Source organism: Bufo bufo, chromosome 2 (assembly GCF_905171765.1).
Source record: "Bufo bufo chromosome 2, aBufBuf1.1, whole genome shotgun sequence".
Classification (NCBI taxonomy): domain Eukaryota; kingdom Metazoa; phylum Chordata; class Amphibia; order Anura; family Bufonidae; genus Bufo; species Bufo bufo.
The window spans coordinates 42,106,653-42,130,366 of NC_053390.1; the positions used below are offsets into that span (position 1 = coordinate 42,106,653).

Here is a 23,714-nt window from a genome sequence, read left to right on the forward strand (position 1 = left end):
GGCTGTCCTCACCTTCCCTGGTCTTCTTTCAGCCCCACACTGTGTCCTGACACATCCAGCGTCAGGACGCAGTGCACGTAGACGTGCACTATGACCTGACGCTGTGCGGTGTGAGGTGACAATATAGTGCGGCAGGAAGAAGAACAGGGAGGGTAAGTGAATCTGCCAAGAGGCAGCGCCGTACGGAGCTGGAGAGGTAAGTTTATTTGTTTATCTTAAATACAGTATCTGATCTGATGTCTGATTGGGGCTGATCTGAGGCTAAAGGAGGGTGGGGAGGGTCTGATGGGGGTCTGATCTGAGGCTTGGGAGGGTCTGATCTGAGGCTGGGGGTGTCTGATCTGAGGCTGGGGTTTGATAGGGGTCTGATCTGAGACTAGGGGGGCTGATGGGGGCTGATCTGAGGCTGGGGAGGGTCTGATCTGAGGCTAGGGAGGGTATTATGAAGGTCTGATCTGAGGCTGGGGGGTCTTATAGGGGCTGATCTGACCCTGGGGGGTCTGATGGGGGCTGATCTGAGGCTGGGCGTCTGATCCGGGTCTGGTCTGAGGCTGGGGGTCTGATGGGAGTCTGATCTGAAGCTAGGAAGGGTCTGATTGGGGTCTAATCTGAGGCTTAGAGGTCTGATGGGAGTCTGATCTGAGGCTGATGTAGGCCTGGGGGGTCTGATAGGAGGCTGATTTCAGGCTGATGGAGGTGGGGGCAGATATTTTGCTGAGAAAGGGACAAAGGCAGGGACAGTTGCGAAGAAAGAGGCAGGGAGAGTGAAAGCTGGGTGAACCCCTCTCTGGACCCCCTGGGTTTAGCTTCCTGCCATTAATGTCAAATAAGTAACATTCTGAACTTAAAAATTAGACTGCTATGTGTGGTCAATATGGCGCCTGTATTGTATGTAATATACTGTATATATATAGTGCAGGCGCTATTTTGTGCTGCAAAAATACAGCCCTCTAGATTATTTTAATTGAAGTGCAATTTCTGTAACTTATCCCTAAGTCAATTATATGTTTGACCAAATACAGCAGTAAAAAATTTTTATTGAGAATTTTGTATGGCCCCCGAATGATGTTACAAATATCCAAATGGCCCTTGGCAGCAAAATGGTTCCCCACCGCTGCTGTAAGGGGACAACTAAGCGGAATCACTTGAGCAAGGGGAGAACTAAAGGGCAGCACTACGGGGCACTAAAGGGCATCACTACTACAAGAAGACAATAAAAGGGTAGCACTACTGTAAAGGGGCACTAAGGGGCTTCTCCACTGTAAGAGGGGCACAAAAGGACAGCAGTACTGTAAGGGAGGACTAATCGGCAGCACTAAGCGGTAACACTACTGTAACAGTGCACTAAAGGGCTTCACTAGTGTAAGGGGGGCACTAAGGGTCAGCAAAACGTTACTGGGGCACTAAGGGGCAGTACTACTGTAAGAGAATCACTAAGGGGGCAGCACAACTGCAAGGTGGGCACTAATGGGGCAGCACTACGAAAAGGGGTCATAACTACTAAGATGCATTCTACTTTGTGGGGGCAGAAAAGGGCATCACTACTTTGAAGGGGGCACTAAGTCTTCATATACTGCAATACAGTCTCCATATACTGCTGCACAGTCTCCATATACTGCCGTATAGTCTCCTTACACTGCCGTGCAGTCTCTCTATACTGCCGTACAGTCACCATATACTGCTGTACAATCTCCATATACTCCCATACAGTCTCTATACATTTTTCCGCCCTCCCCCAGGGTGCGCCCTAAGGCAGCCGCTTGGTGTGCCTTATGGTAGCACCGGCTCTGCGTAGATCAAGGCCCGGTTCAATGAGCAGCGGCTCCGTCCTGTTGATGCAATTGACGTTGTTTTCGTATAGCGCCACCTCTGGCAGAAATAAGCAAGGGAGCTGGGTCTTATGTTCATCCTAATGTACCCTAATCAAACTAGTATTCCCTAGAGACCTCCTAATACGGAGTCATTACCCTGAAAAGAGCGGGTACCTGATAAGGCCTCATGCACACGACAGTTGTTTTTCTCGGCCTCCGTTCCGTTTTTTTTTGCGGATAGGATGGGGACCCATTCATTTCAGTGGGTCAGCAAAAAAATGCTGATAGTTCATCCGTTTGTGTTCCGCGTCCGTTGACCGTGTTTACCTTCAGCAAAAAAAATAGTGCATGTCCTACTTTTTTCACATTTGCGGACAAGGATAGGCATTTATTACAAGGGATCTGTGAAAAAAACCGGATCCTCCCCAAAAAATTTGCGGACGCAAAAAACAACTGTCGTGTGCATGTAGCCTAATGCAGTCCGTATAAGTAACCCAGATCAAAAAGCAAAAACCGCAGAGGGGAAGTCACAGTCTTTTTAAAGGTAATAGCGTGTGTATGGCAGGGCTAACCTAATCATAGGCAGGGACACTGACCGCTTTCTAGTGTCCCTGCTCGGCACGTTGTCCGGCAATACCTGGGACCAGTTTAAATGTGTTCAAACGGCCCCGAATCTGCCCGCCTTACGCCGCACCACGTAACGTCGTCACGTTTGGTGCATGCGTATAGCGGACGGGGAAAGCCGGAGGGGGTCGTGGTCCGGGACACCCTTGTATCCAGGTGTTAACCCGCCTACATCATAATAAGGAAAAGGGAGTATAATGTTTGCGCTGTGATAGCGTCATCCCTTTTACATCATTAAGCCCTATCATTAATGGGGGCTAAATGTCAATGAGCACATACTTGTCTAGTTACTGCACAAGCGCTCTGGGCAATAATCGGACATTTTAAGGCTGGTCCTCTGACTGACAAGTTCCAAAAATTAGGGTGTTCAAAGTAAGTAAACTGATAAATAGCACAAAAAGTGGTCAATATTACATGAAATAAAAATACCAAAAGGGGGGTCATATCTCAAATAAAGCAGCCAAAGTTTAGCTGCTCGTTGAGGCCACAGGGGCTGGTGGTATTTAATGTAAAAATCCACCAGCTGTCCCTCTGCAATATCGTTCTCTCCCAGTCGCGGCCACGTGGTGACTTGTAGACGCGTTCAATCCCCTTAAATTTGATAGCAGTTGCACGTCTACATAGTGCCCCCCAATAATGTGCCAGTAAGGAGTGCCCTAGATGCCCCCATAGCGCTCCTCTCTGAATTGTGTGCCATATAAAAAAAATTAACACTTACCTCCAGCGATGCGATGCAGACCTCTTCCGGCCGGTGTCCCGCACTGTACTGCAGCCAATCAGAGGAACGGGTAAGGGAAACGCCTCTCACCTGCCCCGCAGCACATCCATCTGTATCACTGTCCTGAGGATGGCGATACTGATGAATATGGAGATGAGCGCTTCCACAATGGAAGTGCTCATCTCTCCCTGCCCTGCCGCCCCCCCACTTGTCTCCATTGCCATACAGTCTCCATACACTGCCGTACAGTCTCCATACACTGCCATACAGCCTCCTTACACTGCTGTACAGTCTCCATACACTGCTGTACAGTCTCCATACACTGCCGTACAGCCTCCATACACTGCCATACAGTCTCCATACACTGCCATACAGCCTCCTTACACTGCCGTACAGTCTCCTTACACTGCCATAAAGTCTCCATACACTGCCATACAGTCTCCATACACTGCTGTACAGTCTCCATACACTGCCGTACAGCCTCCATACACTGCCGTACAGTATCCATACACTGCCGTACAGCCTCCTTACACTGCCGTACAGTCTCCATACACTGCCGTACAGCCTCCTTACACTGCCGTACAGCCTCCTTACACTGCCGTACAGCCTCCATACACTGCCATACAGTCTCCATACACTGCCGTACAGCCTCCATACACTGCCATACAGCCTCCTTACACTGCCGTACAGTCTCCATACACTGCCGTACAGCCTCCTTACACTGCCGTACAGCCTCCATACACTGCCGTACAGCCTCCATACACTGCCATACAGTCTCCATACACTGCCGTACAGCCTCCATACACTGCCATACAGCCTCCTTACACTGCCGTACAGTCTCCTTACACTGCCGTACAGTCTCCATACACTGCCGTACAGCCTCCTTACACTGCCGTACAGTATCCATACACTGCCGTACAGCCTCCTTACACTGCTGTACAGTCTCCATACACTGCCGTACAGCCTCCATACACTGCCGTACAGCCTCCATACACTGCCGTACAGCCTCCATACACTGCCGTACAGTCTCCATACACTGCCGTACAGCCTCCTTACACTGCCGTACAGTCTCCATACACTGCCGTACAGCCTCCTTACACTGCTGTACAGTCTCCTTACACTGCCGTACAGTATCCATACACTGCCGTACAGCCTCCTTACACTGCCGTACAGTCTCCATACACTGCGGTACAGCCTCCTTACACTGCCGTACAGCCTCCTTACACTGCCGTACAGTCTCCATACACTGCCGTACAGCCTCCTTACACTGCTGTACAGTCTCCATACACTGCCGTACAGTCTCCTTACACTGCCGTACAGTCTCCATACACTGCCGTACAGTCTCCATACACTGCCATATGCATTCTATACACTGCTACACAGTCTCCATACACTGCCGTATGCATTCTATACACTGCCGTACAGTCTCCATACACTGCCATATGCATTCTATTCACTGCCATGCAGTCATCATACACTTTCATGCAGGCTCCTTGCACTGCTGGATCATTAGGAAAATCGATCGGTAATCTGAAGACATTTTTTATGAAATCATCTGCAACTTGAGTTCTGGAAGATGAAGCCAGTTGGCCTAGACATCATTGCCAAATAGTAAGACCACAGGAATGGATGGCATCACACCAGAAGAATTAGACACAACTAAAGGATGGAGTAAATTATACCAGGACATCTGGAAAATGACTGAATGACAGATTAAGCATTAGCAGGAGGCCTAAATATTGCAAACTACCATACAATTTCCCTCCCATCACGGTCCAGTAAAATGATGCTTTATACTGTAGGTAACGTGGGGGGGAAGTTCCACCTTTGGAACCGTCACTTATTGAGGCAAAGTCCCCTGACCCCTATTTGCTAATGCACAGCAGCCACCTTGCATGCAGCTTGCAAGGGGACAACAGTTCCCAACTTATTTTACATGAACGGTCGTATTAAGTTTTTAATAGGTCAAAATGTGGTGTGTATTTTTTCTGTTTTTATCCACTTTTAGGATGGCCTGTCTGGTTTGAGAAGGTTAACTGTTGGCAAAATGCCGTTTTTAAAATGTGATGGCGCCTGCTCTCTAATTACATGATGGATTTGACGCATAGGGGAGGAGGGACTCCTAGTGACCATGAAGTATAACAGTGATGTCACTAGGAGATGGAGCTGCAGCTGTTAAAAGGGCTTCTTCTTCCCTGATGCCCTGGTCAGTCTGTGCCACAGCTCCTGAAGAAAAGGTCCAGAAAGGGAACAAGTCTGTTACGGATCAATGGTTGTGGAACCACTGTGCCAACTAACCAGTTTGGCCTAGGGCTAAACCCTTAAGGCGGATTTACATGTACCACTAATCGGCCAGAGTATCGGGAACAACCGTTCACAATAATCTGGCCATCTAAATGTGCCACCGATCACCTGATGAACGAGCGAAAGCTCGTTCATCCGGTGATCCTGTCGTTCGTGCAGGCGCTCCAATCGTTCCTGGGCAGCAGATTGTGCGGTCTAAACAGCGATCTGCTGCCCAGAAACAATGATTCTGTGTGGGGACGAGGGATCGCACTAGCGATCCCTCGTCCTCATACTGTGCAGGAGATTGCTGTATGTAAATACGGTGTTTTCCTTCATTGAGCGAGCAGCCGACTGTCAGGAAGGAAGCGGGAGGGAAGGAATCGGCTATGCAATCGGCCTGTGTAAACCTGCCTTAAGGGCATTATTCTGGAGCCTCCCAGAATTCACCCTTTAAGGATTATGTGGAATGTGGACTTCACTGCGGGTTAGCAACAAGACCGCTACCTCCTGGGACAGTCCCGGTGTACAAACCGGATTCCAAAAAAGTTGGGACACTATACAAATCGTGAATAAAAACTGAATGCAATGATGTGGAGGTGCCAACTTCTAATATTTTATTCAGAATAGAACATAAATCACGGAACAAAAGTTGAAACTGAGAAAATGTACCATTTTAAGGGAAAAATATGTTGAATCAGAATTTCATGGTGTCAACAAATCCCCAAAAAGTTGGGACAAGGCCATTTTCACCACTGTGTGGCATCTCCCCTTCTTCTTACAACACTCAACAGACGTCTGGGGGCCGAGGAGACCAGTTTCTCAAGTTTAGAAATAGGAATGCTCTCCCATTCTTGTCTAATACAGGCCTCTAACTGTTCAATCGTCTTGGGCCTTCTTTGTTGCACCTTCCTCTTTATGATGCGCCAAATGTTCTCTATAGGTGAAAGATCTGGACTGCAGACTGGCCATTTCAGTACCCGGATCCTTCTCCTACGCAGCCATGATGTTGTGATTGATGCAGAATGTGGTCTGGCATTATCTTGTTGAAAAATGCAGGGTCTTCCCTGAAAGAGATGACGTCTGGATGGGAGCATATGTTGTTCTAGAACCTGAATATATTTTTCTGCATTGATGGTGTCTTTCCAGACATGCAAGCTGCCCATGCCACACACACTCATGAAACCCCATACCATCAGAGATGCAGGCTTCTGAACTGAGCGTTGATAACAACTTGGGTTGTCCTTCTCCTCTTTGGTCCGGATGACATGGCGTCCCAGATTTCCAAAAAGAACTTCGAATCGTGACTCGTCTGACCACAGAACAGTCTTCCATTTTGCCACACTCCATTTTAAATGATCCCTGGCCCCGTGAAAACGCCTGAGCTTGTGGATCTTGCTTAGAAATGGCTTCTTCTTTGCACTGTAGAGTTTCAGCTGGCAACGGCGGATGGCACGGTGGATTGTGTTCACTGACAATGGTTTCTGGAAGTATTCCTGAGCCCATTCTGTAATTTCCTTTACAGTAGCATTCCTGTTTGTGGTGCAGTGTCGTTTAAGGGCCCGGAGATCACGGGCATCCAGTATGGTTTTACCGCCTTGACCCTCACGCACAGAGATTGTTCCAGATTCTCTGAATCTTCTGATGATGTTATGCACAGTTGATGATGATAGATGCAAAGTCTTTGCAATTTTTCGCTGGGTAACACCTTTCTGATATTGCTCCACTATCTTTCTGCGCAACATTGTGGAAATTGGTGATCCTCTACCCATCTTGGCTTCTGAGAGACACTGCCACTCTGACAAGCTCTTTTTATACCCAATCATGTTGCCAATTGACATAATTAGTGTTAATTGGTCTTCCAGTTCTTCGTTATGCTCAAATTTACTTTTTCCAGCCTCTTATTGCTACTTGTCCCAACTTTTTTGGGATTTGTTGACACCGTGAAAATTGGAATCAACGTATTTTTCCTTTAAAATGATACATTTACTCGGATTAAACGTTTGATCTGTCATCTACGTACTATTACAAATAAAATATTGACATTTGCCATCTCCACATCATTGCATTCAGTTTTTATTCACAATTTGTTTAGTGTCCCAACTTTTTTGGAATCCGGTTTGTACATGGTAGCTGACACTCATGGGTCAGAGATACTAATGCAAGGCACCAGAGGCACAGACTAGGCACTAGTTCAGAACCAGATAGAATACAGGCAAGAGACAAAACACGGAACACTGGCAGATGGATTGACTTCAGAAACCCAGACATATGGATTACAGGAACAAATACAGACATAGCGAATCATGTGCAGTAATTTAGCAAGACTTCAGGAACCCATACAAACACAGTGGATACTAAACAATAGTGGTCAAGAAGTCTAAGTGAAAGGAAGAACAAGGGTAATGGGATACAACACTTAGGTCAGAATTAAGACATGGACATAACCAGAATGATCCAGACACAAAATTGAAAAATAAACTTCAAACACAGGGCACAGACAGACTTTAAACAGATCAAAGCAAGACATGACATGACAAATTGCACAACAAGGGCAAGTCACAGAACTCAAGAGACAAATAGCGCACTGATACAGAACTCAGGAACATATATAGCAGACTTAATGGACTGATTAGTCAAACGGATGCAGGCACACACAAGCAGGGAATGATTAACACTCACAATACAGAATCTGAGGATACATTGGCACAATTCATACCCCAAGTAACTAACGCCACGATACACAGAGTAGTGGAAAATGAACTGCCATTGACCACAATGGTTCCAGTTCAAACCCACATGCTGTTGACGCTGGCGTGTATGGTACAATGGCGCAAGTGAAACACCATTGTAACAGAGTCTGTGCCTCAGCTCCTGAAGAAGAGTCTGTGCCACGCTCCTGAAGAAGAGCTCTAGAGAGTGAAGGAGTCTGTGCCACAGCTTCAGAAGAAAAGGTATTGCGAGCAAAAGAGTATGTGCCTCAGCTAATGAAGAAGTGGTCCTGAGAGGAAAAGAGTCTGTGCCACAGCTCCTGAAGAAGTGGTCCTGAGAGGAAAAGAGTCTGTGCCACAGCTCCTGAAGAAGTGGTCCTGAGAGGAAAAGAGTATGTGCCTCAGCTCCTGAAGAAGAGTTCAGAGAGGGAAAGAGTCTGTGCCTCAGCTCCTGAAGAAGAGTTCAGAGAGGTAAAGAGTCTGTGCCTCAGCTCCTAAAGAAGAGGTCTGGAGAGGGAAAGAGCCAGCTCCACTGCTCCTGAAGAAGAAGTCCAAAAAGGAAACAAGTCTGTGCTACAGCTCCTGAAGAAGGGATGCGGAGAGGGAAATAGTCTGTGCAATGTCTCCTGAAGAAAAGGTCTAGAGAGTGAAAGAACCTTTGCTACAGCTCCCGAAGAAAAGGTCTGGAAAGAGAAAGTGCCTCTGAACCCCAAGTAACGTTGCAGAGCCAAAACCCTAAATGGGACTAAAAAAAAACTACAGGGAAGGGAACTGCAGACAAGCAGGTGTGGTGCCCCAGATGAACTGCCACCATCTTGTTATATATGCTTATACTGTTATTGTGGTACCCAAGAGCATTAAATTGACCGTTTCTTGATGGATAATTTTTGGCATGTGGGCCATACAGATTCTCTCTGTTCATGTTTTTCATCAGCAAAAAAAAATTGGAGAACCCCTTTTCCTTTATTCGGTTAGGGTTCCTAAAGTGGGATCCTTGCAATAGATGTTTTATATTTTTTAATGTCTTGTTAGGCTTTTGATTTCTTTAGGACCTAATTAGGTGGAATGACTCAAGGTTCAGTGTGTAGCCTCTCCAATTAAGTTTACTGTTGATTAGTAGATCACATGACAAGCCATTCATCTATGGCAAGGATTAGCGACCTCTGGCATTCCATCTGTTCTGAAACTACAGCTCCCAGAATGCTGAGAGTTATAAGAACAGCAAAGCAAGTGTTCATGCTGGGAGTCGTAGTTTCTCAGCAGCTGGAGTTCCAAAGGTTGCTGACCTCTAATCTATGGGAACCCAGGAGCAGGTGTTTACTTCCCCTGCAAAAGGAGAAAAAAAGAATTACACTTTTACAATCAGCGTCGGATTAAAGAAGTATTCTCATCTCAGAATTGGCCCCCAGACCCCATCTCACGTGTATGTGGTGCTTTCTGCAGGTCCGCTTATATTCACTTGTATGGGAGCTGCACAAACTGCATTGTGCTTCTTAGTGGTTGTGATAGCCCAAGACTTCAGCATCCAGGTAAGATGGGGTTGGAGGACCTGAGCTAAAGATAGTTGCAGGTCCTGTGGATATGACATAAATGAGATTTTGGGGAAAGAAAGAGAGAGTGTGACTGTGAGAGAGATTGAGAGAGAGAGAGAAAATAAAATATAAAGAAAAAGTGAGACTAAAGTCCTACGAGATCTTGAAGTGTCATACACAAATCTTCAGGCTAATCGGAGCACTTTCAGTCTGGGTAGAACCGATTCGGATCTGAATCATATCAGTCAAACCCAAATAGAATTTTTAGTGATTTGCTCATCTCTAGTCTCCAGCTCTCCACTTTTCAGGAGCGCTGGGTGCTGGAGGACCCCCAAGGCCACCCTCCTCACAATGCAACCCTGTTCGCCATTGAAATCCCTGATCTTTCTGATGGAACATAAAAAACTATTTACTATGTAACCTTTTAAAAATGTTAGTATAAAAGAAATGTCAATAAATTTCTCATTAGCAACGTATTAAATCTTTACAAAGAGGTTGAGCTTCGCGGTGGTTTTCTACTTAGGCTATTTTGAGAAAGCTTCTCACACTTGAGAAAAGCTTCTGAGAAAATCTTGGCCCAGCATAAAATCGGCCTTGTTCCAAGCGACAGACGTTAAATTCATAGAATCTCCGTGTCTAACGAGGGTCCAAAAACCCATTTGTTCCATGGTCACAATTTCCCATCCTATTTGTACTTTATTTCATTGAAATAAGGAGACATGAAAAATCCGGAGAGGTCTGACACCCATGAATGTCCTGAATTATTATAACCATGATACTGTTAAAGCCGCATAAAAATCAATTTCTCCAGTCACAGTAGAAGGATGACTAATACTTTCCCTCAGGCTTGGTCTATTTTGCAGTACTTCTCCCCCCCCCCCCCCCCCTCCAGCTGCTTCCAGTATATAAGGCGGTAGAAACACATTTCTCAGAAACTTTTTGGCCAAGCTTTAGACATCTGCCTGGATTCTCTACCTAAATGGCTCCAAGGCATCTAAGCATCTGGTGGCTTCTGGCTGTTTTTGCTTTGCCGTATTGCCTTGGTCAGGATGAAAACATGGAGGTGAGGAGAAGAGCTATTAAACCATTGGCCAAAGTAGTTGGGAGTCATCACCAACGGACGGGCTTTATATCCAGCAGGGAAGTAGTAGGAGAGCGGAATCTCCACATTGAGACATTTACCATTAATACTGCTACTCAAAAAGAGTTGGGGAACCCCGAGGTAGATGAGCTAGAGCAACCCTCCCACAGAGTCCAGGTACTCTGCCTTCATCTTCTTCTGCTTCTCTAGAATATCTCTAACCAGTCCTGTTTTCTTTTATGCAGAGGTACAGATGTAGCAGAGCTGAATGTGTCATGGGGCAACTTTATTGGATCAACCTTTTGACTCCTTACCTGCAGTCAACACATTGGGAGATCACCCAAGTCATGCTAAATGCTAAACTCTTCTCTAACCACCTCCTGACAAACTCAGCTCTGCTACATCTTCAGTTCTTTGTCTTGTATATGTCATTTTCTTGCAGTAATTAATTGCATTTCTTTATTATGATGTTTAAGTTTGGAAAGTTTTTTTTAAACTTTTTTCTTAAGCAGTCCTGGGTCTAATGTTGGAAAATGTCTCACATTTGTGGTGATGATGGATGATAGCAGCCCATACACATTTTTGCTACATTTGGCAATTTTTATGACTTTTTTTGTAGCTGGTATTTTTTATACTTTCAGTTTTTTTGTTTTTTTTTGTAAATAAGATGCCATTCCTAGCCCCGTGCTCCTCTACATTGTGATGGTGTTATATGGGTTTGATGACTGTCACATCATTAGTCTCGCCATCATGATTATCATGGAAGTTCTTGCGATTTAGAAAGGCCCTCATCGTACATTTGAGGGCCAAAGGGGCCACATTTGCCCATTGACCTTCACCATTAATGTTAAGCAACCTGTACAGTCCCGCATGGTGCATCCACTGATCACAGACCACCTAGCACCGATCTTACTATATGGTATATAGCAGAATTATTCGGGTTTTGTATGGCACGATTATTAGATTACTTCGGGTCAGTGGCGCTGTCACTGTCACTGTATGATGCCATTATCTGAGCACTGTTTGGTGGGATTAACTGTGTGCTATATTATTTTTGCACTGAATGGTAATGGCGGCACTATATTGCACAATTGGTTATTGCACTCTCTATGACAATACATGGTATGCGGTGGGGCCAGCCTCGCCCACCACCTAGTGTCCTCCACCACCCAGACCTCAGTCCAGTTTGTCTCAGAATCTCCCATCCCTGCGCTGCCTTCTATCTAGAAGAAATCTAGTGGGCTGGCTTGGATGTTAATTGCCATAGGTAGATGGTGATAAGTGGCTGCAAGATGCTTCTGATGATGCTCATCTCAACAGCTGCCACCAGGGGGCCCTGGGGGCCTATAGCAAACTGTTGAAAGTGCCCGTCACAGATCATTTCCATGTAAGGGTGAACTTTATATAACATTGCCACATAGTGGTTAAATAATACTGCAACAGAGTGCTCAAAGAATACCGCCCTACAGAGGTTAAATACATCTGCAGCACAGAACATGAATGTAACATTAGTACTTATACTCACACTCACTACATACTAGCACACAATCAATGCATTCTTAAAGGGGTTATCCGAATTGTGCTGACGCATGCGCTGTGGGTTCTAGCCAGGCTAGGATCATGAGCCCAATGCACCAGACGTGTTCCCAGCAGTGGCCACTGCAAGGGAGCGCATCGCAAGTCGGATAACCCCTTTAATGTTCTCTAGTGCCACCTTTAGGTGACTACCTGTACGTCAATGTTTGATATTTCAGCTCATCACCAGTGACATGAATGGGGCAAATCTGCAAAACCATTCACCTCCCAGTGACACTTGAAATATGACTTGATTAATCAGCCAGACCCAATGTGTCCATCTTTAGACTGCTGTATCACTGTCTGTACTGATCCTGATTTACACCTTGCATTATACTCCAGAGCTGCCCTCACTAGTCTGCTGGTGCAATGTATGTATACAGTGACTCCACCAGCAGAATAGTGAGTACAGCTCTGGAGTATAGTACAGAATGTAACTCAGGATCAGTACAGGATAAGTAATGTATGTACACAGTGACTGCACCAGCAGAATAGTGAGTGCAGCTCTGGAGTATAATACAGGATGTAACTCAGGATCAGTACAGGATAAGAAATGTAATATATGTACACAGTGACTCCACAAGCAGAATAGTGAGTGCAGCTCTGGAGTATAATATAGGATGTAACTCAGGATCAGTACAGGATAAATAATGTAATAATGTATGTACACAGTGACTGCACCAGCAGAATAGTGAGTGCAGCTCTGGAGTATAATACAAGATGTAACTCAGGATCAGTACAGGAAAAGTAATGTAATGTATGTACACAGTGACTGCACCAGCAGAATAGTGAGTGCAGCTCTGGAGTATAATACAGGATGTAAATCAGGATCAGTATAGGATAAGTAATGTATGTACACAGTGACTCCACCAGCAGAATAGTGAGTGCAGCTCTGGAGTATAATACAGGATGTAACTCAGGATCAGTACAGGATAAGTAATGTAATATATGTACACAGTGACTCGACAAGCAGAATAGTGAGTGCAGCTCTGGAGTATAATATAGGATGTAACTCAGGATCAGTACAGGATAAGTAATGTAATGTATGTACACAGTGACTGCACCAGCAGAATAGTGAGTGCTGCTCTGGAGTATAATACAGGATGTAACTCAGGATTAGTACAGGATAAGTAATGTAATATATGTACACAGTGACTCCACAAGCAGAATAGTGAGTGCAGCTCTGGAGTATAATACAGGATGTAACTCAGGATCAGTACAGGATAAATTATGTAATAATGTATGTACACAGTGACTCCACCAGCAGAATAGTGAGTGCAGCTCTGGAGTATAACACAGGATGTAACTCAGGATCAGTATAGGATAAGTAATGTAATGTATGTACACAGTGACTCCACCAGCAGAATAGTGAGTGCAGCTCTGGAGTATAATACAGGATGTAACTCAGTATCAGTACAGGATAAGTAATGTAATGTATGTACACAGTGACTGCACCAGCAGAATAGTGAGTGCAGCTCTGGAGTATAATACAGGATGTAACTCAGGATCAGTACAGGTTAAATAATGTAATAATGTACACTTTGTGTTGCAGAAATATTGCAGATGTACTGAGGACATAGCTGCCAATGTATGAAGTTATTGTAATGTTTCAGGTTGTAACAATGTGTCTTTGTGGTTTCCAGACCCCACAGCAACCAGAGTGTAATAGCTGCTGTCGGGGAGACTTTGGGTACAGATTCCAGCAACCAGTTGCCGGACCACCAGGACTACCTGGACCGCCTGGTATCCCAGGTAATTGTGACGGAATATATCTGATGAGCTCTAACCCTAAAGAAGCCATTGGACAAGGAGTAAGGGGGAGATTTATCAAGACATGTTTGTGATAGTACAGCCCAGTTCCATTCATCTCAACAAAACCAAGCTGCAGTACCACACACAGCCTGTGGACTGTGTGGTGCTGTTTGTAGAAGATAGCTGACATGTTATTAGTTTATTTTTAAATCCTGTAGCAAATGGTCATTTACAGTCTCTCAAATGATAGTGGCAGATACCACAGATTTTAGCTGCATGTCTTTTATATTGAAGCTATAGACAATTATTATAGTTCCAGGGGATACAGGACTCTTCATTGTAAAGGCTATAGCCATTAAAATTTGGTTTCAATTTATACAGAGCTCCAAATGCCTTGCATAAATAGAGGTAAATTACAACATTTTGCCTTCTTAACCACTAGAGGGAGCTCAGAAGATAACTGTACAGATATATACAGTCACCACTAGGGAGAGCTCAGGAAATTACTGCATACAGATATATACAGCCACCACTGGAGGGAGCTCAGGAAATTACTGCATACAGATATATACAGCCACCACTAGAGGGAGCTCAGGAGATTACTGCATACAGATATATACAGCCACCACTGGAGGGAGCTCAGGAAATTACTGCATACAGATATATACAGCCACCACTGGAGGGAACTCAGGAAATTACTGCATACAGATATATACAGCCACCACTAGAGGGAGCTCAGGAGATTACTGCATACAGATATATACAGCCACCACTGGAGGGAGCTCAGGAAATTACTACATACAGATATATACAGCCACCCCTAGGAGGAGCTCAGGAGATTGCTACATACAGATATATACAGCCACCACTAGAGGGAGCTCAGGAAATTACTGCATACAGATATATACAGCCACCACTAGAGGGAGCTCAGGAAATTACTGCATACAGATATATACAGCCACCACTAGAGGGAGCTCAGGAAATTACTGCATACAGATATATACAGCCACCACTAGAGGGAGCTCAGGAAATTACTGCATACAGATATATACAGCCACCACTAGAGGGAGCTCAGGAGATTGCTGCATACAGATATATACAGCCACCACTAGAGGGAGCTCTGGAGATTACTGCATACAGATATATACAGCCACCACTAGAGGGAGCTCAGTAGATTACTGCATACAGATATATACAGCCACCACTAGAGGGAGCTCAGGAGATTACTGCATACAGATATATACAGCCACCACTAGAAGGAGCTCAGGAGATTACTGCATACAGATATATACAGCCATCACTAGAGGGAGCTCAGGAGATTACTGCATACAGATATATACAGCCACCACTAGAGGGAGCTCAGGAGATTACTGCATACAGGTATATACAGCCACCACTAGAGGGAGCTCAGGAGATTACTGTATACAGATATATACAGCCACCACTAGAGGGAGCTCAGGAGATTACTGCATACAGATATTTACAGCCACCACTAGAAGGAGCTCAGGAGATTACTGCATACAGATATATACAGCCACCACTAGAGGGTGCTCAGGAGATTACTGCATACAGATATATATACAGTCACCACTAGAGGGAGCTCAGGAGATTACTGCATACAGATATATACAGCCACCACTAGAGGGAGCTCAGATGCTTACTGCATACAGATATATACAGCCATGACTAGAGGGAGCTCAGGAGATTACTGCATACAGATATATACAGCCACCACTAGAGGGAGCTCAGTAGATTACTGCATACAGATATATACAGGCAACACTAGAGGGAGCTCAGGAGATTACTGCATACAGATATATACAGCCACCACTAGAGGGAGCTTAGAAGATTAATGCATACAGATATATACAGCCACCACTAGAGGGAGCTCTGGAGATTACTGCATACACTTAATATTGCGCTGAGAAGCGAGGTTAATTTGGCTGAAAAGCAGTTATAGATCAAAGCATAGCCTGTGCGATCCAGTTCTGTTTTTCTCCTTTTGGTATATGTATATACAGACACCACTACCTGCAGCAGTAGTTGTTACTTCCTGTGGTGTATGGACCTATAGTGTACAGAGCAGCTTGGGATATTGTATTTGATGGACAAAAGTAAAGGAATTAACAGCCCTGGTGTGATTCTACCTCCCTTTTACTAATTATGAAAATTTGCCTTGAGTTTCACTGCCTAAAATTTGATTTCTTGTTACAATGTTCAGGAAATCATGGAAATAATGGAAACAATGGGGCACAGGGGCATGAAGGAGTGAAGGGTGACAAAGGCGACAAAGGAGACATGGGCCCAAGAGGAGAACGTGGTCATTTAGGCGTGAAAGGTGAAAAAGGATACCCAGGTGTCCCACCGGAGCTTCAGGTAAGAGTATTACATGTGACTGAACTCTGGATATTGCTATAGACCTATAATAATATGACTCTCATATTATGGCCCTGCACAACCTCTGGTTTCAATGTACGTGTAATACAGCAAGTATAGGCTTCTATATCCCTATGTCATGTGCATGAGGCACAAGGTCTGAGCTGGCACATCTCCCATGGAATGGAGGCAAATGACTAAGTGATAAATGCAACACCTGAGTTCAGTCATACAGGTCTCTTCCCGCTTAAAGGTCATGGATACCTTTGATATATAAAAAAAAAATTTTTGCATTAGTTAGTGGCTACCTTAATAAAAAGCACTAAGGTGCAGTCTTATTTCCTTTATTTTTAGCCTCTAATTTCCAGTTTGCACCCTGCTCCTAGTTTCAGACTTCTCCTATGTCGATGTGTCCCTCCCAGTAACAGATGCTGGATCTGTGTGTCCAGGATGCTGTTGTCCTCTCCTGCACACTGTCTTGTGTGTCCGGCCCTCCCTATTTACAGCCTGTGTGATCTGCCCTCCTTGGATGCTTCCTCCTCCTTTCCACACTCTGATCTGCTATGTACAACCTCCTTCCCCTCCCTGCTGCAATGTCTAAGGCTAGTTTCACATCAGTGTTTAATATCCAGCAGGCTGTTCCTGTAGGGAGCAGACTGCCGGATCTCACTGCATTTCGGCATTGCCGGAAGTTAAAGCACAGCCGTCCGACCCCATGAACTATAATTGGGACCGGTGGAGATCCGCAACCAAGCAAATACCCTGCCGGAAAAGCCGGCCAGATATTAAGTGCTAGTGTGAAGCTAGCCTAATACTGAGAGAATTGAGGCGGAGAGAAGAGACAGCCAAAAACATTTATGTGTCTTTAGGTTTCTGGGAAAGACATTCAAATTGTCTTTCCTTCCAAAAGAAAATGAAACCCTAAGCCTCTCTGATGCTAGCAGAAGTAATTTGCATATATTTTTTCCCAGAAACCCAGAGCAGTGTTGCCTTGCTTACAATACTCCTCCCATGCAAGACATACTCCATAAGAAAGAGTACACCCCTAAACCTGAAACAAAGGCCTCTCAGCTAGCTAAGTGGGTTGTGTCATCTTAGACGTTGATGTCATATCAATAGGATATCCCATCACAGATAGGTTGGGTCCCTCTTCTGCACCTATCTCCAGAATGGGCCCTGGAAAGTGAAGGAGAGCCTATGCACGGCGTGCTCGCTGTTCATTTCTATGGGAGTTCTGAAAATAGCTGATCGCTGCTTCTTTCGCTTCTATGGTACTGCCAAGATATCCAAGCCAGCACCACATAGAAATGAACCGAGGGTGGCTGATCTCCGCTCACTTTGGAGGTCATTTTCTGGATATAGGTGTGGGTCCCACCTCTGGGGGGATCTCCTAGCAATATGCCACTAATGTCTAAGATGAGACAACAACTTGTTGCCAATTGTCTCTGCTCTGCTTTGGTATATTGTCCAGAAATAACTATTTTCAGATGAGATGCTGACTTAGCTATTAGCGAAGTTATGATTTACAGCATACTTAAAAGGCTAAGCATTGACTTTGGATAGCGATTTTACATCTGCAGGTGTTAGACAGTTTTCTTTTCCTTTTGAGAGGAGGACTGATTTGCATTTCTCTTTTCTATTTCTTGATATTTGGGCTTGTTAGAATCTGAATTTTTTTGAAAAATTTGGGATGAATTCAAAACTGATATGGTTATTTCTCTACTATAATTGTATCCAGTCTAAACAGTTCTCTTTCAAGAAAGACCCACACCAATAACATACTGATGGTCAACAGTATTAAACACTCGGACAACCCCTTAAAATACTGAACTAAGCCACATCCTTTAGGAGTTAAAAGGAGGTTTTTGAGAGTCATCTAAAAAATCTTTTATGGTATAACTAAAATGATGCAAATACGGCGTCTTCTGCTGGACTTTTGGGGCCATTATTGAGTCAACCCCAGGCCCATTAGTGGTTCCTCTGGTACTATGATGGGTCAATTCAACCCAAGTCCAGGTGTCTGAGACATGACTTTATGACAGAATCTCATATTCCTTGGATGGAGTCGGTGTTCTACCATTATTTCGACTGTCTTTTGATTGAACGTTGACATTAGAAGTGATTGTCTTACTGCACATCAGGCATCACAATGACCTTGTACAGTGATGCAAAGTTGCGAGCGATACAAAGTTGCAGGTTGGTGTTTGCTTTCTGTAATTACTGAGACGCTGCTAGCTGAGATACCACGGTGGCCACCGTTCGCCGCCTCCTATCTGCGTATATGTATGTGTCACGCACATTTCCAGGCCACGTTGGTTCATTCTCACAGTAAAGAACGCTTCTTAATGTGACATTTGCTTGCTTGATTCCATGAACGCCCTGACTTTTCATGCTATTTCCACGCACGCAATGACTTTAATAAGAGGCACAAGTTCCTTGAATATTTGAACGATTTCCAGACCCAATAATTAAGTTCTGGAGGAAGAGGAGTGTTTCCATGGCAATGTATCCGAGTTTCTTTTTTGTATCTTGTCTGTATCCAGTCTGTCCCCTGTTGTCAGGGAGATTATTGTCTTGTAGTTTGCAAAGAAGTTACAGCATAAATCAACTACAGGTGAAACTTGAAAAATTTTAATATTGTGCAAAGTTCATTTATTTCAGTAATGCAACTTAAAAGGTGAAATTAACATATGAGATAGACTCATTACATGCAAAGCGAGATATCTCAAGCCTTTATTCGTTATAATTTGGATGATTATGGTTTACAGCTTATGAAAACCCCAACGTCACAATCTCAGAAAATTAGAATATTACATGAAATCAATAAAAAAAGGATGTTAAAAAGACAAATGTAGGACCTCTGAAAAGTATAATCATGCATATGTACTCAGTACTTGGTTTGGGCCCCTCAGTGCGGCGTGGCATGGATGCTATCAGCCTATGGTACTGCTGAGGTCTTATGGAAGACCAGGATGCTTCAGCTCTTCTGCATTGTTCTGTCTCATGTCTCTCATCTTTCTCTTGGCAATGCCCCATAGATTCTCTATGGGGTTCAGGTCAGGTGAGTTTGCTGGCCAATCAAGCACAGTGATCCCATGGTGACTGAACCAGGTTTTGGTACTTTTGGCAGTGTGGGTCGGCGCCAAGTCCTGCTGGAAAATGAAGTCACCATCTCCATAAAGCTCGTCTGTGGAAGGAAGCATGAAGTAAGTGCTTGAAAATCTCCTAGTAGACGGCTGCGTTGACTCTGGACTTAATGGAGCACAGTGGACCAACACCAGCAGATGACATGGCTCCCCAAATCAACACAGACTGTGGAAACTTCACACTGGACATCAAGCATCTTGCATTCTGTGCCTCTCCGTTCTTTCTCCAGACTCTGGGTCCTTGGTTTCCAAATGAGATGCAAATGTTGCTCTCATCAGAAAAGAGGACTTTGGACCACTGAGCAACAGACCAGTTCTTTTTTTCTTTAGCCCAGGTAAGACGCTTCTGACGTTGTTTGTTGTTCAGGAGAGGCTTGACAAGAGGAATACGACATTTGAAGCCCATGTCCAGGATCCGTCTGTGTGTGGTGGCTCTTGATGCACTAACTCCAGCCTCAGCCCACTCCTTGTGAAAGTCCCCAACACTTTTGAATGGCCTTTTCCTGACCATCCTCTCCAGGCTGCAGCCATCCCTGCTGCTTGGGCACCTTTGTCTTCCACACTTGTCCTTTCCACATAACTTTCTATTAATGTGCTTTGATACAGCACTATGGGAACATCCAACTTCTTTTGCAATTACCTTTTCAGGCTTTCCCTTCTTATGGAGGGTGTCAATGATGGTTTTCTGCACAACTGTCAGGTCAGCAGTCTTTCCCATGATTGTGATTCCTACTGAACCAGACTGAGAGACAATGTAAAGGCTCAGGAACCCTCTGCAGGTGTTATGGATTAATTAGCTGACTAGAGTGTGACACTTTGAGCCTAGAATATTGAACCTTTTCACAATATTCTAATTTTCTGAGATTGTGAATTTGGGTTTTCATAAGCTGTAAACCATAATCATCCAAATTATAACAAATAAAGGCTTGAAATATCTCGCTTTGCATGTAATGAGTCTATCTCATATGTTAGTTTCACCTTTTAAGTTGCATTACTGAAATAAATGAACTTTGCACAATATTCAAATTTTTTGAGTTTCACCTGTATATGGCTGACAGGACGGCAAACTATGGAAGCTCAGGGGTGGGAACAGAAGGGATTTAGAGGGGTGGTGCCAAGACATAAACTTCTCTCTTAGGGCCCTTGCACACGAACGTATGCCCTGCGAGACATACGGTCTGTGAGCGGGCCATATGTCCCGGAGCGGCATTGATCATGCGCACGGAAGTAAACAGTATCATAGATTACAATGATGCTGTGCACATCGGCCGCCCGCGGGCCTATTGTCTCGCACTCATAAGATCATATGAGTGCGGGACAATAGCCCCACGGGCGGCCAGATGTGCACAGCATCGTTGTAATCTATGATGCTGTGTTCTCTCGTGCACATGATCAATGCCGCTCCGGGACATATGGCCCGCTCACGGACTGTATGTCTCGGAGGGCGTACGGTTGTGTGCAAGGGCCCTTATCCTGTGTATCTGGGGTCTGACCACTGGGAGCCCCACTGGTCCCAAGGCCACAGTGGTTGGCTAAAGGGGAGCAAGGAAGCCACTGAGCATGTCTTTCCACCTCTGAATGCAGGACCTGAATTTCGTCCACTTGAGAAACACCAGGGGGCGCTACCAGAGAGGAAAATGTCATGGACATAAACAAATCTTGCAATATTTTTGTTGCATGTATATTGCAATAAGTGAATGGGTCTGCATTCGTGATGCAGTGCCCAAACGGCCAGTGCCCATATATTGTGGACCCATTGTTTGCGGGCTGCAATACTGGCAGAGGCCGACAACGGTCGTGTGCATGAACCCCTAATAGAACAGTCTTTTTTAGATTTGAGTGGTGCTAAACTTTAAGGGTGCATTCACACAACCGTATGTATTTTGCGGTCCACAAAACATGGATCCCCAAAAAATACAGATATGTCCGTGTGACATCCGTGTTGTATCCTTTTTTTTTTTTTGTGGATCCATTGTAACAATGGCTATTCTTGTCCTACATTCAGGAGAGCACTTATAGTGTGCTGCTCCTAGTCACCCTTTATGTGCATCCAGCAACCAATGCTGAATGTAGATGTCCAACGGCATAGGTAGGTTTAGAGTAGGACTTGCCTGACTGAGACCATCTTGACTCGGGTAGGCAGGCACAGATGTGTTTTGATCAAAAGATATTGGCTAAGAGTCTCAGATTTTATCATATCAGAGTGAGGGCTTAGTCAATATATAATGTTTGCATCTAATGTGTTAGTGCATTATTTTCCGTGTTTTGTATCTTTTTTTGTGATTTGGAAGACAAAGGTGCCCAAGCAGCAGAGATGGCTGCAGCCTGGAGAGGTCACTAGTGACCTCCCTATCCAACTGTTTGCATGGACGCATAGCTAGCTGTGGTTCTCCTGATTAAATCGCTGCTTTTCTTTTGTTGATCCGAGGTTCCGTTCCCGAATAATGATACTTTTTCTGAAGATCGGGCAGTGTAATACCACCCTTACACTTTTAACAGAAAACTCTGCCCCCATGGGTGTTCGTTCTTGGGAATCCGTGGTAGGAACATACCTATAGAGGGTATGGAGAAGGCAGTCGAACCTAAGCCCAGGTCCATAAGGGGGCCCCCCTGCCCAAACAAGACACCAGTATTATTGATGGCACATGGGAGATGGGGGCAGCTTCAGATTTTACAGGTGGGACCCAGGAGCTTCAGCTGCCCCCTCTGTAGTACCTTTCAGAACCTTAGGAACCCCAAGACATTAGGCTCAGATTCAGGAGGATAGTTTTTATCCATTTTATTCTAAATAACTCCAGCCCCGGCCTCTTCTTCCTAGGTAGCCTTCATGGCCTCTATGGCCACTCACTTCAGCAACATCAACAGTGGGATCATCTTCAGCAGCGTGGAGACAAACGTTGGCAACTTCTTTGACGTCATGACCGGAAGATTTTCAGCCCCAATAGCAGGTAGGCAATCGAAGACAAATAATACAAATTCAGTGACCGTTAAAGGTTTTTTTGTTGTAACTCCTCAGGACAGGTCATCAATATCAGATTGGTGGGGGTCCGACTTCCTGGACCCACATAATCAGGGACCACGGTGCTGGAGTGAGTGCTGCAATCTCATCCTAGGCCAGTGATGTCACCTTCATCAGTCACTTGACCTGAAAGTGAAAGGTACCACCAAGCAGTGCCACTATACAATGTACGGCGCTGTGCTTGGAAAGTTATAAAAAGGCTGTAGCACTTGTCCAAACCTCTTCCAACAGCTGATCGGCAGGGGTGCCGAGGGTTAGACCCCCACCAATCAATGATCTGTCCTAAGGATACAGTATTAATATTGGACTATTGAAAACAATAATTTTTTTAACCTTTTACCTTTAGAAGAAATGTTGGAACATTGTGAAAAACAGTAAAAAAGCAGAAGATCACTATGGTCTAATGCCTTACTTACAGATGCTTATGTACCCTCAGTTGGGGACATTTAAAGGGGTTATCCAAGACTAACAAATGCCCCCCCCCCATATGCCGGGCCCCTCACAATGAATATACTTACCTGGCTCCCCACTCCCTGCGCCACTCCTGGTCCCCGCACCACCGCTGCAGCTTCTCCCCGATGGTAAGTATTCCTATACAGCAGAAGTCTCATATTTTTTATTTTATTTTTTATTTTATTTAGTAACTGGCCATGTAGCTCTATAGTTTAGTGATTAAGGTTCTTGGCTGTAATGTAGAAGGTTGTGAGTTCAAATCCCACCAGAAACTTTTCAGAAATAGAGGCTAAATTTGATTTAAATACACTGACTCGAGCATCGTGCTTGAGCACACGCGATATTCGGTGATGTGCCGAGCATACTCGCTCAACACTAGTATAGATATATACTATATACAGGAGTGTACTGATATGTCAAGTACAAGGTATAATAGATGCAGTGTGTACAGATATACAGTGATCCCTCAAGATACAATGGTCTCAGGGTACAATATTTTCAGCATATAGTGGTCTTTTCTGACCCATCGTAAGTTGAAACCAGACTCAACGTAGATCCAACCAATCCAGGTCACTTTTCTGGTAAAATATCTGTATCAGTTGCGAGTTGGTAGCTAATCCTGACTGTTATATG

General features: G+C 44.7%; 1 protein-coding gene across 2 annotated transcripts in view; it reads left to right on the plus strand.

Moving 5' to 3' along the window:
- The first annotated feature begins 10,620 nt into the window (after positions 1-10,620).
- The window catches only part of C1QTNF3 (C1q and TNF related 3), a 28,021-nt gene continuing 14,927 nt past the window's right edge, over positions 10,621-23,714 (plus strand). Inside the window, exons 1-4 of one of the 2 annotated variants that reach the window (XM_040420140.1) lie at positions 10,621-10,742; positions 13,979-14,087; positions 16,309-16,463; positions 22,428-22,557. In XM_040420140.1, coding sequence (XP_040276074.1) covers positions 10,659-10,742; positions 13,979-14,087; positions 16,309-16,463; positions 22,428-22,557 — 478 coding nt within the window. In that variant the 5' untranslated portion in view covers positions 10,621-10,658. Of the gene's footprint in view, positions 10,938-13,978; positions 14,088-16,308; positions 16,464-22,427; positions 22,558-23,714 lie in introns of both variants that reach the window. The other variant, XM_040420139.1, reaches the window with a different exon arrangement.